This window comes from Triturus cristatus, chromosome 2_2 (genome assembly GCF_964204655.1).
Source record: "Triturus cristatus chromosome 2_2, aTriCri1.1, whole genome shotgun sequence".
NCBI classification, from domain to species: Eukaryota; Metazoa; Chordata; class Amphibia; order Caudata; family Salamandridae; genus Triturus; species Triturus cristatus.
In genome coordinates this window covers 1040307291-1040323043 of record NC_140582.1, presented here as the reverse complement: position 1 = coordinate 1040323043, position 15753 = coordinate 1040307291, and the positions used below count along the sequence as shown (strand labels likewise).

Genomic DNA, 15753 nt, shown 5'->3' with positions numbered 1-15753 from the left:
CATCATGTAATCTGAAGTGTAAACATAAAGCAGAGGCCCAAGAAAAGATTGTGCTGTACTCCAAGACCCAGTTTCAACAGTTCCTTGAACAGTATTTCACTTTTCTATTGTGTATATAATCTGAAAGAGACTATTAGTTATAGATTACTCACCTTGAATTACCCCCAGGTATCAGACTGGATCCGGAGAGATTTTTTCATAGCAGTACCCCTACGCTTTGGTAGGTGGTGTCGGTCGACTCCTTGTTCGTCGTCATGATAGTCAGAATGACGTCGCAGTATCTACTTAGACGCCGCCTTCGCGCGCTTATGTCAGTTCTTTCTTTTTCCGCGCCAGCTAGAGCAGATCCGGAGAGAGCGGTACCCTTAGTCACTTTTTGACTAACTATTTTTCAACTTTTGTCGACTTCTTTTCGAGTTGTGTTGACTCCTGGTGTGCGTAGGGATGTCACGTCAGACCAGCTTAAAGGCTTGTGACGCTTGTCACAAATTGATGTCGGTTACGGACCCTCACCTCATGTGCCTCCGGTGTCTAGAGTGCAACCACGACCCGAAGTCGTGCTCCGACTGTCGGGCCACGAACCCGAAGTCTTTGCAGGAGTGTTCCCGAAAGCTTCTGGAGGCCCGGCAGCCTGCTCCACGCCGCTTGAGGTCCCAGTTGAGAGGGAGGTCGCTGGACCAGTCCCAAAGTCATCACCATCACTCATCTTCGATGTCTTCATCTTCGGGTAAGTCGAAGCACAAAAAGAGGGTGAAGAAGCAGCATCGCTCTTCACGTTCTCCTCGTTCATCAGTCAATGCGACGTGGGATGTGGATGGTGGTCGTCCTGTGGCTCCGCCTGCAGATCCTGCTGGGTCGGCTCGCAGCCCCCCTCCTTTTCCGGGAGCCGGAGCGACCCATGGCCAACTCCATAGTTTTTACTAAGCCCTTCATTCTATCTTTGGGTAGCCTGACTCCACTGGCGTGCCTTCGGGCCCCGTGGACCCAGCTGGGGTTTCTAGGCCTTCGAACCCGGCAGCCCGGCACCGCAGGACCCCCAGGAATCCAGGCCTGGATCCGGATTGCCGCCAGTCGACCTTATGACACCTTCTCCGGCGTCGAATCCACTGATGACACCTCTGCCCCCCTCCGACACCGGTTGTGTCCCCAGCCGGCATCGACCCCGCCTCCACCCTGACCTGAACACGGAGCTGGAAAGACGCCAAATTCGACCCCGACCGGTACTTTCGTGTCACTGTTCTATCCTGGCGTTCCCTATCGCCCTGAGTAGCAGGCAGAAGAGGGTGAGGAGGACTGGGAGGGGTCTGTTGAGCCTCTAGCAGACCAGTTGAGGAACTGGACTGGAGAGAGGACTTGGGTGATGCCATTGGTCTGGACACCTCACCAGACCTTGGTGTGCTTTCTCCCCCTACCGTGGCTACAGAGGAGGGAGCCTCATATGCAGTGATGTTGCGTAGGGCGGCTGCGGCCATGAGCTTCCTACGGTGGCTGTCAGGACCAACCTCCTGACCGAGGTGCTTCAATCAGCAGCGGCCTCTTCGGAGCCCCTGCTGCCGTTCAATGAGGCCTTGACTGACATCCTTCTGGGCACCTGGTCCAAGCCCAGCAAAGGGGCTCCTGTGGATAGGATAGGACCCAATTTTCCTCTCTCAACACCCTACCCCTGAGAGCTTGGTGGTCCAAGCTTCTACTTCTAAGGTCGCATTCCCTACTGCTCCCCAGATAGGGAATCCAAGAAGCTGGATCATCTTGGGAAGAAAATATTTTCTTCCGCCAGCTTAGGACTGCGGTCAGGGAACCCTGCATGTCTCTTGGGCAGTGACACCCACTCTGTGTGGGACACGGTTGCGCAGGTGCTGGCACAGTGTCCGGAGGAGGCCCGGGCCACTCTCTCCCGTGCAGTCGCTGAGGGCAGAGATGTAGTAAAGTTCGCCAAAAGGTGTGGGCTGGACACCGACGACTCGCTATTCAGAATGATTTCAACGTCGGTAGCCCTGAGATGCTATGCCTTGCTGCAGTCCACTGGCTTTTCGGGCAATGTCCAATCGACTCTTTTGGACATGCCCTTCGACGGCTGTCGCTTGTTTGGCCACCAAGCGGACAGTGCGCTCGAGCGCTTTAAGGATTCTAGGGCTACGGCTAGATCCTTGGGCCTCGCTTCCACTCCCTTGCGCAGTCTGCTTTTCGCCCCTTTTGTGGCTAGGGAAGGGGTGCTCCACCACGTTCCACCCAGAGCCACAGGCCTGTACAAGCTGCCCAGCCTATGTGCGGCCGGGTACGTGGGACCCAGCATCGTGGGTCTGAGGGCCAGCGAGCGGGCCAGTCCACCAGCGCCCCCTCTGCAGCAGCTTCCAAACCTTCCTAGTCCGACCCTCAAGGGCCACCAGCTGCCAGTGGGCGGCAGGATCTACCATTACCTCCCCCACTGGCAGAGACTACCCCACCATCCATGCAACCTACATTCCATCGCATGTCGGAGGATTATTGGCCCTTCTCCGCCAGGAAGTTACGGCTCTCTTGGCCAAGGAAGCCATCAAGCGCGTCCCTATGTCAGAAGTAGGTCATGGTTGCTATTCCCACTATTTTCTGGTACCCAAGAATGTCAAAGGCCTGCGTCCTATCTTAGACTTTGGGGACGTCAACCGCTTCCTCCGGAAGGAGAAGTTCAAGATTATGACATTGGCTCATGTTCTGTCTGCTCTCGACCCTCAAGACTGGCTTGTGGCGTTGGACTTGCAGGACACCTATTTCCACATCACCGTCCTGCCGGCCCACAGGGGTTACCTATGGTTCAAGGTAGGCCACGAGCATTTACAGTTTACCGTGCTCCACTTTGGCCTTACCAGCGCCCCTCGGGTGTTCATGAAAGTGATGGCGGTGGTTGTAGCTCATCTGCGCAGATCAGGTGTTCCAGTCTTCCCCTATCTCAACGACTGGTTGTTGAAGGCGGTCTCCCACCTCCAGACTATGGCCGACCTCCTGCATTCGCTGGTGATCACTATCAACGTTCCAAAGTCACACCTGACTCCCTCTCAGAAGCTCCTTTTCATCAGAGTGGTTCTGGATATAACACAGTTTCAGGCTTATCCTTCCGAACAGCGAGTCCGGGATATTCGGGCTATGATTCCGATCTTTCAGCCTCTATCCCGGGTTTCAGTCAGAATGACCCTGAGGCTGCTGGACCTCATTGCCTACTGTATCCTGCTGGTGGATCATACCAGGTGGCATATGCAGGCTCTGCAGTGGGACCTGAAGTTCCAGTGGACACAGCATCAGGGGAATCTTTCCGATTGCATCCAGATATCGGAGGGCACTGCACACCAATTGAAGTGGTGGCTAACGAACCAGGATTGGGTCATCGTCAGATCCATCTCCCTTCCCCAACCGGAGTTCACAGGGGTGCTCAACCGCAGGTGCACAATGGATCACGAATGACGTCTTCACTCGGAGGTGGTGCAAGGTCTCTTTCAATAGTGGGGATAGCCTTGGTTAGATCTATTCGCCACCGAAGAAAATCCGCAATGTCAGCAGTCCTGCTCGTTGGAATTTCCAAGGCGGCACTCGCTCGCCAATGCTTTTCGTCACGAGTGGAGTTGCGGTGTTCTATACGTCTTTCCGCCTATACCACTTCTGCCCAGAGTGCTGAAGAAGATCAAGCGCGACCGGGCCCAAGTCATTCTTGTGGCTCCAGATTGGGCACGAAGAGTCTGGTATCCCGAGCTCTTGCAAATGGCCATCGATCCTCCTGATCCTGCCTCTTAGGGAGAATCTTCTGTCGCAGCAGTAGGGGACGGTCCTCCACCCGAACCTGTCCAGCCTCCACCTCCTTGCGTGTAGATTGAGTGGCGACAGTTGACAGCTTTCGACCTTCCTCCCGAAGTCTGTAATGTTATCTTAGCAGCCAGGCGTCCCTCCACCAAAACGGTATTTGCCTGTAGATGGAACAAATTTGTGGTGTGGTGCACAGCAACTACTGTGAATCCCCTCTCTGCTCCTGTTTCTGAGGCTCTTTTGTTCCTCCTTTCCTTGGCCCAGCCATCCTCCCTGTTCTGCGAACTGACTTCTAGGGTAAGGGACTCCCTTTCAGGGCCCTAGTTTTGTGCACTAGTAGTCCGTGTCTTGCATGGCTCTGTACTTCTGACGTGGAATGTCGTGTAAAGAACTGACGTCAGCGCGCGAGGCCAGCATCTAAGTAGATACCGCAACGTCATCCAAGCGATCACGACGACGAACGCGAAGTCGACTGACACCAACCTACTGACGCGCAGGGGTACTGCTACAAAACAAAATTCTCTGGATCCAGTCTGACGCCTGGGGGTAATTCTAAGGTAAGGAATCTATATATATCTCTTACAGATATATTGTTACCGAAGCTAAGTAACTTGTTCTTTAGTGCCATTTAAGAAGCGCCCGGTTTTTGTCTGGTACATGCATGGCTTAAAAGGGCAGGGCACCAGAGCTGTGGTGGAACCGCATGGCACCCAGAGGCGAGCGGGTCCACAGGTCTCGACACTCAACCCAGATCGATCTACACACCAGGGCAGTAGAACAGGATCTGAAAGAGACACGTTAGTGATAGATTCCTTACATTAGAATATTCCCCAGGCAACAGTCTGGATCCAGACATTTTTCTGCTTAACAGTACTACTGCGCGCTAGAAGGCGGCGCCGTGCGGCTCCGCGCCCGTCACTGGCGTCGTGCACGCCGGGACGACGTCACGGAGACTACTTAGGTGCCACCCATGCGTGTTGACGTCAGTTTTTTTTTTTGTGCCGAAAGCGTTGTTCCAGATTGAGCACGTACCTCGGTCATTTTTTGACCTCTTTTTTGAAACTTTTTGTCTTCTCCTCTCGTTTCCTGGTGCACGTAGGGATGCCCGGCTTTAAGTCTTGCGGGTCGTGGCACCGTAATATGTCGGTGGCGGACCCCCATGATGTCTGTCTCTACTGCCTGGAGACCGACCACGACTCCTGGGATTGTCGGGACTGCCGTGCCATGGCCCCGAAGGCATTGCAGGAGCGGCGCCAGAAGTTGCTGGAGGTCCAGCATTCCTCTCGCCGCCGCCTCTCCGGGTCTAGGGGCCGTTCGCGGGACCGCAGCCATCGCTCCTTCACCTTCCAATTCCGATAAGCGACGCCATAAGAAGAAGTCGAAGAAGCGTGTTCACTCTCCGACGTCCCCCCGTTGGCCAAGAAGGAGCCTCCTGTGGGTCTGCGTGCCAACGCGACCAGGGCAACTGCAGCCACTACTGCCTAAGGACACGGTGTTCCCTTACAGGATATTTGTCAGGCAGCTACGTGGGCCTCGCTGCACACGTTTACCAAGCACTACAACCTTGACAGTCAGGTCCGGAGAGACGGCTTCTTTGGCCGTTCTATGCTCCGTGACTTTCTGATGTAATCCTGTTCGCAGACCCGCCACCGGGGTTGGTATTGCTGGGGTATCTATTCTAAGGTAAGGAATCTATCACTAACGTGTCTCTTTCAGATGCACAAGTTACTACTTGTGTAACGATATATCTGTAAGAGACATTAGTTAGTGATACATTCCTTACCGCCCCACCCATCCTCCCCGTTCTGCGAACTGATTACTAGGGTTAAGGTCATCCCCTTTTAGGGCCCTAGTTTTATGCACCAATGTCAGTTTCTCGCATGACTGCGTTTCGGCGCGGAAAGTTTTGTACAGAACTGACGTCAGCGTGCATGAGTGGCGCCTAAGTAGTCTCCGTGACGTCGTCCCGGTGTGCACGATGCCAGTGACAGGTGCGGAGCCGCACGGCGCCGCCTGCTGGCGCGCAGGGGTACTGCTAAGCAGAAAACTTTCCGGATCCAGACTGACGCCTGGGGAATATTCTAAGGTAAAGAATCTATCACGAACTATTGTCTCTTACAGATATATCGTTACACAAGTATTAACTTGTGCTTCCTGGCCCTTCAGCGAAACCCCTGCTTTAAACCATCTCTCAGCCAGCTGTAATGGTTTCTTCTATTTTATGTTGGAGCGGTAAATTCACTCTGTGTTTAAGGGCGTATTGGAGTTTTTTAAGGCTATGTTTTATGAGCAGAAGAAACCATAACCCCCCATTAACAAAGTATTTTCAGAAATGTTATATGTGTAACTATGTTTTAGACTGGTCTGTGAATGTGGGCACAAACAGATTAGGTAATTTTACCAGCATCAAGTAGTATGTTCAAGCGTGGGGCCTGGGATTAGAACTCAGGTCACCTAGAATTAAAGTGGCTTAGACCTAATCTCTTCCCCTGCATCTTGTTAATTTATTACTTGTAAACCTCTTGTATTTTTAGGTTGCTCTATTACTGTGTCTTTATATGATAGTTTATTCCTTCAGCTGGTTCCTGTTGGTCATACTCAAAGCAAAAATAATTAATAACTTCTGATTATTCATATCAGGGGGCCTGGTAATATATCCCTTACTGCACTAATTTATGAGTAACTGCCTCAATAGCCTGCAATCAACATTTGAAGTGGATGTACATTGTATACACCTCACAGTAAATTCAAAGTGTGTTTCCCAAAGTACATGCATTGTAGCTGATTTTAGTAGGAATGTGTTTTGTTGTGGGGGTTGGGGGGGAGGATTGCAGACATTTAACTTGTATTTCATGTGATTGATAATGGTCTCTGTATTAATGCTCACATTAATTTTACAGGAAGATACAGAGAGAACCCAAATCAATGTTCTTGCTGTGCAAGCCATAACATCATTGGTGTTGAGTGCAATGACTATCCCTTTTGCAGGAAATCCAGCAATTAGTTGTTTAGAGCAGCAACCCCGCAATAAAACTTTAAAAGCATTGGATACAAGGTATGTTAGTGCTAATAAGCACAACAATATTATATTAGGTTTTGGTTTGACTGCTTGGTTGACTGTAACTTTGAAATCTTATAGTACAAAGCATTTGCTGTAATATCAGTCGCATACGTTGACTTTATATCTGCTGTACTAGTTGCACTATTTCTAATATAAATGTAGCCAGGTGTTAGTAATTTATTTTTCTAGAAAGGTATTCTCATACTCTTTTCTTGGCATTTCCTAGCCTTTAAAAAATGTCACATCATGAGATGTAGTAATATGCATACATACAAAATTAGTGTACAAAATGCCTAGCTCAATGGAAGTGATGGCAGTTTTCCATTCACTTTTTCATACCGTCTGACAGAGACTTAGGAATTTTGTTTAAATTCCTTGATATTTCATAGACATCCACATTCTCTCTTTCTCTTCTTTAGCTGTTCGTTAACCTTCAAGATTTTTTTTTTTTTAATAGATTTTTTACAGAGGTGAGATTACGAATTTGCTGGTTTGTATGTATGACGATAAAGGCATTTGCTGTCATATCTCATAAATTCATCATAGGATCAAGGTAGTGTTAATAACCAATTCTACCTCTACCTTTCACGTTGATTTCTGAATAAATCAAATTCTATTGCTACCTAGATTTTTCCCACAACCTTCGTAACACCCAGAAGAAATGTGTTCACCTTCAGTGTGGAGAGTGCTTTATAACGTTACATATACAAGACAAAAAAGTGAGGAAGACTAAATGGTTCTTGGTCATTGCATAATTTTATAGTGACAACTGTTGAAACAAAAGTATTTTATATACTGCATCCTGACGCACTGTAAATAAATAAAGCCCTGTGAGGAAACCCATACGGTCACTCTGACCCAGGAACTGCTCAGAAGATTTTCCTTTGCAGAGATCTGCAGGCAGCTACTTGCTTATTAGTTTACAGGGCTTTGTCACATTGACTCTGATTCTACTGAGCTAAGCATCTCTGCAAATAGTTTTGAGTAGAGGGTCTTTATTCTTCAGATGTCTAACATATTTCTGGTCTCCTGTGCGAGTTTTTCCTTCCTCAGCATTGGTTAAAAGCTTGTTCACAGTTCATAAATATTAGTTACGAACCTTTGAATGCAGAAAGAAACACTACTTATAATTTTATTTCCTTATCATTAAATTCTGCACTGAATTTGTAAACAACCTTCCCTAATCCCTATGAATCATTGACCGTAGATTCAAATGAACATCCGCTTAGTAAGACCACCTCAACTATACCCATTGACATCACATGGTCAGGGTAAGGGCCTTTTTTCCGTGTAGGTTTCGTCTATCAGTAAAGTTACATTGCCTATCTGTCTACCTCCTTTCATTTTGTGATACAGAAGTTATCAAATATTCATATTCTTGGTTTGCATTGTCTTCTTAGTTATCATCATTTAAAGATTATCATAAAGAAAGCATTATTTTCACAGCATCTGTTTATCATCAGTATAATTTTCATAGCGGGTTGTATGTATCATAAACATTCCTCAGTCTGTCGAGAAAAAAGACTGATTTTGTATAACAACTTTAGATGTTTCAACTTGTAAAAAAAAATTCTGATGGATACTTGTTTGTTTATCTGCAGATTGCTCCCCTTTTGAATATTCCCCAGTTATCAGGCTAAATCTGGAAGATTTCAAGCAGTACCCCTGCGTGCCAGTAGATGGCATTATACAGCTCCATGCTGACATCGTTTCACTCCAGAAGTGATGTATGGAGCTGCATAGAAGCACCACCTTTGCATGCTGACATCGATGTCCTTTCTTTCTGCCCACTAGATGTGGATCTGGAGCTACTTCTTGTCTCTTCGCAAGACTGTTATTTTCAAATTTACACAAAATACCAAAGTGGAAAGGAAATGTCACTTGGAAAAACTACAGGGTTCAAACCTTGTAGGGACTGATTCAAGCAAACTTCTGTGACAAATCCCCTGAAGGTATGGCTGTTGTAGTTGGGGTTGGAGCATGACTCCAAGGCCTATAGTGACTGCATTCAAATGAATTCTTGACCATCCGGGACCGTGATGTGAAGTTGTATGTCACGGAGCACCAGAATACTCCATGCCGTGATCGAAAGGAATGTTCCTGTTTCTACTTCCGAAGTCATTCTCCAGGCAGGTATCCATCGCTGGTAAAGTCTTCGGATAAGTCAAGAAAAGAAACACAAGAAGGTCAACTTCTCTCAAACTTCAGAGAAGGCCTAAGGGTGTCAGCATGTCTCCGAGTCTCAATGCGAAACTCAATCGCCTTCAGGGGCAATGCTGTATATTGTCCCGACACACTCCAAATTTCTGGATCCATCAGCAATGCCACAACAAATCCAAGAATATTCTGGGGCCATGGCTGCGCCTTTTGCCATGCTACCAGCTCAGCTCACTCTGGCATGCCTCTGGGCCCCAAGTAACCTCAAGGTCCTCCACCTAGAACCCCAATCACGGGTTCACCATTGGCACCAGCTGGAACCTCTGGACCTGTTGTGGGCCCCGCATCGGCTTTAGTGCCGACTTTGATTCTGACACCCCGACCTGCATCAGACCATCAAGCATCAACGCTGTTGACTCCGGATGATGGAGCACAAACCTTGCTGCTCTCTGAATCCGAACCAACCTTGCTTCAATCTCAGATGAGGCCACGCCCGATTCCCGTGGGCTGAAATATTCTGGCAATTATTGGGACACATTGCCCTTGCCTCAGGTCCTCCACAATCTACTTGGTATGGATTTGGATATGGATTATTATGATGAGGGGGATAAACTAGTGCCCCAATATCCAGATGACAAATGGTACGGGGAGCTACAGGATGTCAATGGACTGAATACTTCTACACTGGCACTGACCTAGTCACCCCCAGTCATAATCTTGCCACTGAGGACAGTACCTTCTTCATAGTGGTGATGCAGAGGACAGCTGAAATACTGGACCTCCAATTGCCGACTATTGAGTTTAAGAAACACAATGTCCTCACGGAGGTTCTCTAACTTGGACAGAAAAATACAGAGTCTCTTCTGCCTTTCAATGAGGTCTTGACATATACGCTATCTGAGGCATGGACAAACCATGCTCTGGGCCCCAGTTAACAAACGGAAAGCTTCCGGGCATCGCCCAGTTCCGGGTGACCCAGTCTCCTGATGGGACACCCAACATAAAAAAGTTTGGTGGTTTGGCCATCCACTTGCAATGTCAACCCTAATGTTTTTCCTACTGTTCCACTGGACCGTGAATTTAAGCGCATCAAGACATATGGCAGGAGAATGTTTTTGTCTACCAGCCTTGCATTGCGGTCAGTCAGCACCAATCGTTTGCTTGGTTGTTACTCCCACGCTCTTTGGGACTCTTGCCCAGGTTTTATCTGCTGTACATGAGAGATCTGATAGAGACTACTAGCCGCAGATTCCTTCACGTAGAATTATCCCCAGGAATGAGACTGGATCTGCAAACTCTTGGCCACAGCATCCCTGCGCGCCGGGGCGACATCACGCGACTCCGCCCAGGCATTGTCCTCGTACGTGACGTCAGCGAGGTCACATAAGATCCGCCCCGGCGCGCCCACGTCAAGTTTTTTCCTTTTCCGCGTGCAACGCGGATCCATTCCTTGCTGCGGGCCCGTTTAAGGCCCTCCTTTCTTCCATTCTTTTTTAATTGGAACAATGTGCGAATGCCTTCGGGCTTTAAAACTTGCACGTTTTGTGGGCGTCTTATGTTGGTGACGGACCCTCACCTCATTTGCATGTGGTGTTTGGGGGAGGATCACGGCACCTCAGATTGTGCAGCGTGCCAAAAGTTGAAGTCGAAGTCGCGACGGGAGCGCCGCATGAAACTTCTCTCGGCGCGTCTCTCCAGGTCGACGTCCTCCCCTCGGTCTGCTTCGGCGGACGGCTTCAGGTCGTCGTCCTCTCCTTTCTACGATGTCACGTGGGCATCGCTCCCCGGTGGGTAAGTGTCGCAGTTCATCCCCGGGGGCTGGTTCTCGGCCTACCGGGGGCGTGGACTCTCCGCGGGTGATGTGGCCCCACGTGTCATCCTATCCACCGTTTCCCGGTGTTGGGGCATCGAGGGTCCAGATGGAGAATTACGCGGCCGCTTTGCAGGCCTCGCTGGCGTCACGCCCCGACTGGGTCGGATCCAGGCTTGGAGGATGTGGTACTGTTGCAGTGCGACTCCTCTGGGGCACCTCCTTCAGGCCACGGGGTCTCTGCATCGCCGCAAACCCCCGCTGGGGTCCCTGTGGTGTCGCGGGGCTCGGGTCGCATCCCCGAGCCCCTCTCGGTCCCTTCGCAGGGTGGTCCTGTCTAAGGCCGAGGTGACGCCGCTACAGCGCCGGCAGCAGCTCGACCGTGCGGAGCTACAGGGATCAGTGGCCCCTCCTCGTCCCACTCCGGGTCGAGGGCAGACCCCTTGTCCCTCTCCGGGCCCCTCTCGTACCTCCTCTCAGGCTGCTTCCTCGTTGGAGGGCGAGTCGGAGGTTGTATCGTCCCTGGCGCCGCCGCAGGGGTTGCCAGGCGTGGCCAGCGGAAGGCTTCGGGCCCCTCCCCGGGCCCATCCGGTTCCCCCATGCAGGTGGTTGCTTCAGCAGGGGCCGGGCCGGTGCGGCACGAGCTCTACTCCGGTCCCCTCTCCGGTGCGGGGTGACTTGGAGGTCCCTTGCCCGGCGACGCTGGATGGCGCCGGTGTCCTGCCTCAAGCAGTGGACTCTACGGATTTGTGCAGGGGACGTACCGTGGATTCGTCTTCGGACGCTCCTTCTTCTCCGGAGGCAGGCATGGATATTGGTGTGGTCCTCCCCGGAGACTGGCCGCTGTGTGGTGTCCTTTTCACTGGCGTCGAAGGGTGGCTCCCTGCCCTTCCTGAGGCAGGGGTGTTTGTCGGAAGAGCGGCAGGTCTCTCATTCCTCGGCTCCTCCTGACTTCCAGGTCTGGCCCCTGCCCGCCCTGCTTGGCCTCGGGGACAGCTGCCTTAGTTTGCAGCCGTCGCCCACAGAGGAGCTGCTTTCTCCACCGCGGGGCCCTATGGATGCGGGTGGGGCTTTCGCTCACGTGGTTCCCCAAAAATATTCGGAAGAGGCTCATTGATCTCCCATTTGATGGCAGTCTGTTGTTTCATGCCCAGCCGACTCTACCATCCAGAGGCTCTTGGCAGGGCTCCGTCCTCCTCCTCCTCCATCCCCTCCTCAGTGACTTCTGAGTTAGGGTTGCTTTTGGGCCTTCTTAAGCCAGCAGTTATGGTTGTGGAGTAGGTTTTTCTGGCCGTTTACATCCTTCCTTGAGACTTTGGCATTGTTTTTTTTTTTTTTTTTTTTTTGTTTTTTTTTAAACCTTTATTACAGAATTCAAAACATATACAAAGATGGGCCTACAACCTTCGGGCCGGCCGCTAGCAAACAGTAAGAGCATAGAATACAGTTAGTAAACACACGCTGCAGCGTGAGAGAGATCACAGGAGTTGAAAGAAGCGTTGGCGGCCACACCGTCCGGACCCCCCAAATGGCGGTTCCATTTTTATATAAGAAACGACAAACAAATCCACAAGGCAGCAAAAGTCAAAGCAGCAGTATGAGCTCCCCTGGGGAGGACCCTACCGATCCACAGGAATAGCGGGGGGGGATAGGCCGGGGCGGAGACAAAGTGGACTCAATGCCCATAACCAAGGCGACAAGCAGACTAGGGAGACTGGGCCAGTGCCAGATCAGGCGTCAGCGGCGGGGTACAAATTCCGCCACGGTAGGAGTTCCAGGGGCCCCACACTTTCACCCATTTCCCAGGCTTACCTCTCGCAACATACACTACCTTTTCCCGAAACATACACCAATCCATGTTGTCCTTCCACGCCGAGACCGTTGGCGACCTCTGGGAGCCCCACAATTGCGCTATGTCACGCTTGGCCACCATATATCCCAGAGTCACCCACCACGTCTGCGGCACTGAGTAGTCAGTCGGCTCCCACACATTTAGCAGACATCTCCTCGCCTCGGGAAGCAGCGTCACATGCGTGACCGCCTGCAACACCGCATGCACACCACGCCAGAATCGCGCCACCTCCGGGCATTCCCACAAAATATGGAAGAAGGTCCCTAAAGAACCACACCCACGCTTACACAACCCATCCACGGCATATCCCATACGCATCAGACCCGGCCCCGTAACATAGACCCTATGGAGTATTTTGAGCTGGACGAAGCGAAGGCCACCGCAGACACCCAGTCTTCGTCATCCAGCTCCAATCCATCGGCGACCCACGCCTCACGAAGGCTAGTCAGCAGTCCCGAGCGATCGTTGATGAGCTTTTTGTAAATCAATGAAATCGTGCCATCCGGTACATGCCCATCCTAGCACTCTATCTTCCAGAGGGGAGTACTCCGGGATGGAGGCAACATCCGGGAATACGGAGCACAGCGCGTGACGGACCTGTATATATCGAAAGTACTCCCTGTCCTGCAACTGGAATTCCGTCTGCAGCACATCGAGCGTTTTGAATCCCCCCCTCGTCCAGAGATCGCCCACCTTGCTGATGCCTATCATGTCCCACTTCTCAAAGCCCTTCGAGGTCCACAGGGAGCCCAGCCGCTCAGATGCATACAGTGGCGTCGCCCGGGTCAACCGATCCTTCCACCCCATCGCCAAGTTTGCCGCGTGCCACACCCGTACCGCGACCCGCGTAGGGCCCGTCAGACGTGCGTCGAGCGATCTAGAATAAAGCGCCCGATTATAGTCGCCACCCGGCAGTAACAGTTTATCCATTTCAAAGGCCGGGTTAAGAGCGGGCCCATAAAGGCCGTGGTTTATCGCAGCCAGCTGGGAGGCCCAGTAATACCGTTTGATGTCTGGGAGGGCGACCCCCCGTCGTACCACGGGAGCGTCAGCTTCGCAAGGGCGATACGCGGCCTCCCCTCCCAGAACAGGTGTCGCTGCAGACTCTCCACCTCGCGAAAGTAGCGCGCCGAGACAACGTCCATCGTGTTCTGTAAAGCGTATAGGAAACGTGGCAGCGACATCATCTTAAACAATGCCGCACGGCCGAGCGGTGAGAGCGGCAAGCGCCTCCAACGCGCCACGTCCTCCTTCAGGCGCTGGAGGGGGGGGAGCAAGTTCTGTTTATATCGGGCCTCAGCGTCCAGGGTAATAAAGATACCCAGGTACTTAAATCCCTGCGGAGCGACCTGGATAGGACAACCCCGCGGAAGGATAGGAGCCTCCCCGGAGAGGACATACACACAGGATTTAGCCCAGTTGATGACTAAGCCGGAGTTGCGGCCAAATGAATGCAAAACATCCACTAGTACAATCAGCGATTTACGCGGGGAAGCAAGGTATAAAAGAATATCGTCCGCGTAAAGGGATACGCGATCCTCATACTTGGGGGGGGTCCATCGGAGACCACGAATAGAAGGGTGCCACCGCAGCCACTCCGCCAGGGGCTCCAAGGCAAGCGCGAAGAGGAGCGGCGACAGCGGGCAGCCCTGCCGTGTGCCCCTGCCCAGCTCAAACGGAGCCGACACTCTACCGTTCACCGCCACCTGCGCCAGCGGTCCGGAGTATAACAGTTTCACCCAACCAATGAATCCCGGGCCAAAACCAAACTTAGCCAGCGTCGCCCAAATATATGGCCACTCAAGCGTGTCGAACGCCATAGTGGCGTCCAAGGACGCCAAAATGGCCGGCTCTCGTATGAACGGGACCCGCGCGAGCACCCCATGCAAACGCCGCAGGTTGAGCGCGGTGTTGCGATGAGGGATAAAGCCGGACTGGTCCTGGTGAATCAGATCGCACACCACGCCAACCAGCCGATTAGCCAGCACCTTGGCGAGAATTTTGGGCTCCGCATTCAACAGCGAAATGGGCCTGTAAGACGTGACCCGATCCCGCGGCCTCCCCTCCTTATGAATAACCACGATAGTGGCCAGACGCTGGTCCAGCGGGAGGGAACCCGCCGAGCGGGCCGCGAGGAACATAGCACGGAGATGCGGCGCCAGCGTATCCGGTCGTAGTTTGTACAATTCGATGGGAAGGCCATTAGGACCCATGGCCTTGCCGGAGGCGACCGAACGTATGGCGAGGGCAATCTCCTCAGATGTTGGGGTCGCGTCCAACAACACTTTATCCTCCTCCGAAAGGGAAGGCAGCGCAATGTCTTTAAGCAGGGCATGGGAATCCTCTTCCGAGCGGGAAGATACCGGGGAATACACCCCACGGAAATATTCTGCGAAGCAATCAACAATTTCTCCCGGTTCAGTGACACACACACCATCCAGTTTCTCAATCGACGGGACAACTCGACTCGCTCTCTCCTTTTTATCCAGCCACGCAATCAGTTTACCAGCCTTATCACCCACATCATACAGTCTCCCCTGTTGCTCTCTACTGAGGCCCCTGGCTGCCTCCGTGACGAGGGCCTTGTAGTCCGCCTGCTTGAGTCGGAGAGCATGCAATTTGTCATCCGTCACCCCACACTCCAGATCACCCTCCAACTCAGTTATCTCAGTTTCAATACGGGTCACCTCCTCCCGCTCGCGCCTCCGGGAATGGGAAATAAGGGATAGGGCCTCCCCCCGGAGTACCGTCTTAAACGCCTCCCACAGAGAAACCGCAGACGACACAGACCCCACATTGTCTTCAAAATATCGCTCAAGAGATTTAACCAAATCTGCGCGAATTGTGGGGTCACGCAGGTACCAGGGATTAATCGGGACCACCCTCCCCTCCCCCCTCGGGACAATGTCGAAGTGCAACAGGAGCGGGGAGTGGTCTGAAATACCCCGCGCCAAATGTCGTACCTCCCCAACCCTCCCCGCCTGTGCCGCTGGCATCAGGACATAATCAAGCCTCAAAAGACTGCCATGAGCCCCGGAATGAAAGGTGTACTGTATCTGCGTAGGGTGTTTCAGCCGCCAACAATCCACCAGCCCCAAGGTA

General features: G+C 52.0%; 1 protein-coding gene across 2 annotated transcripts in view; it reads left to right on the top strand.

Annotated features, from left to right (window-relative positions):
* Positions 1 to 15753, top strand: part of HTT (huntingtin) — a 2065683-nt gene that overhangs the window by 1746971 nt on the left and 302959 nt on the right. For both annotated transcript variants that reach the window (XM_085642500.1, XM_085642499.1), the window contains one exon: positions 6672 to 6826. In XM_085642500.1, the coding sequence (XP_085498626.1) occupies positions 6672 to 6826 (155 nt within the window). The remainder of the gene's footprint in view (positions 1 to 6671; positions 6827 to 15753) is intronic.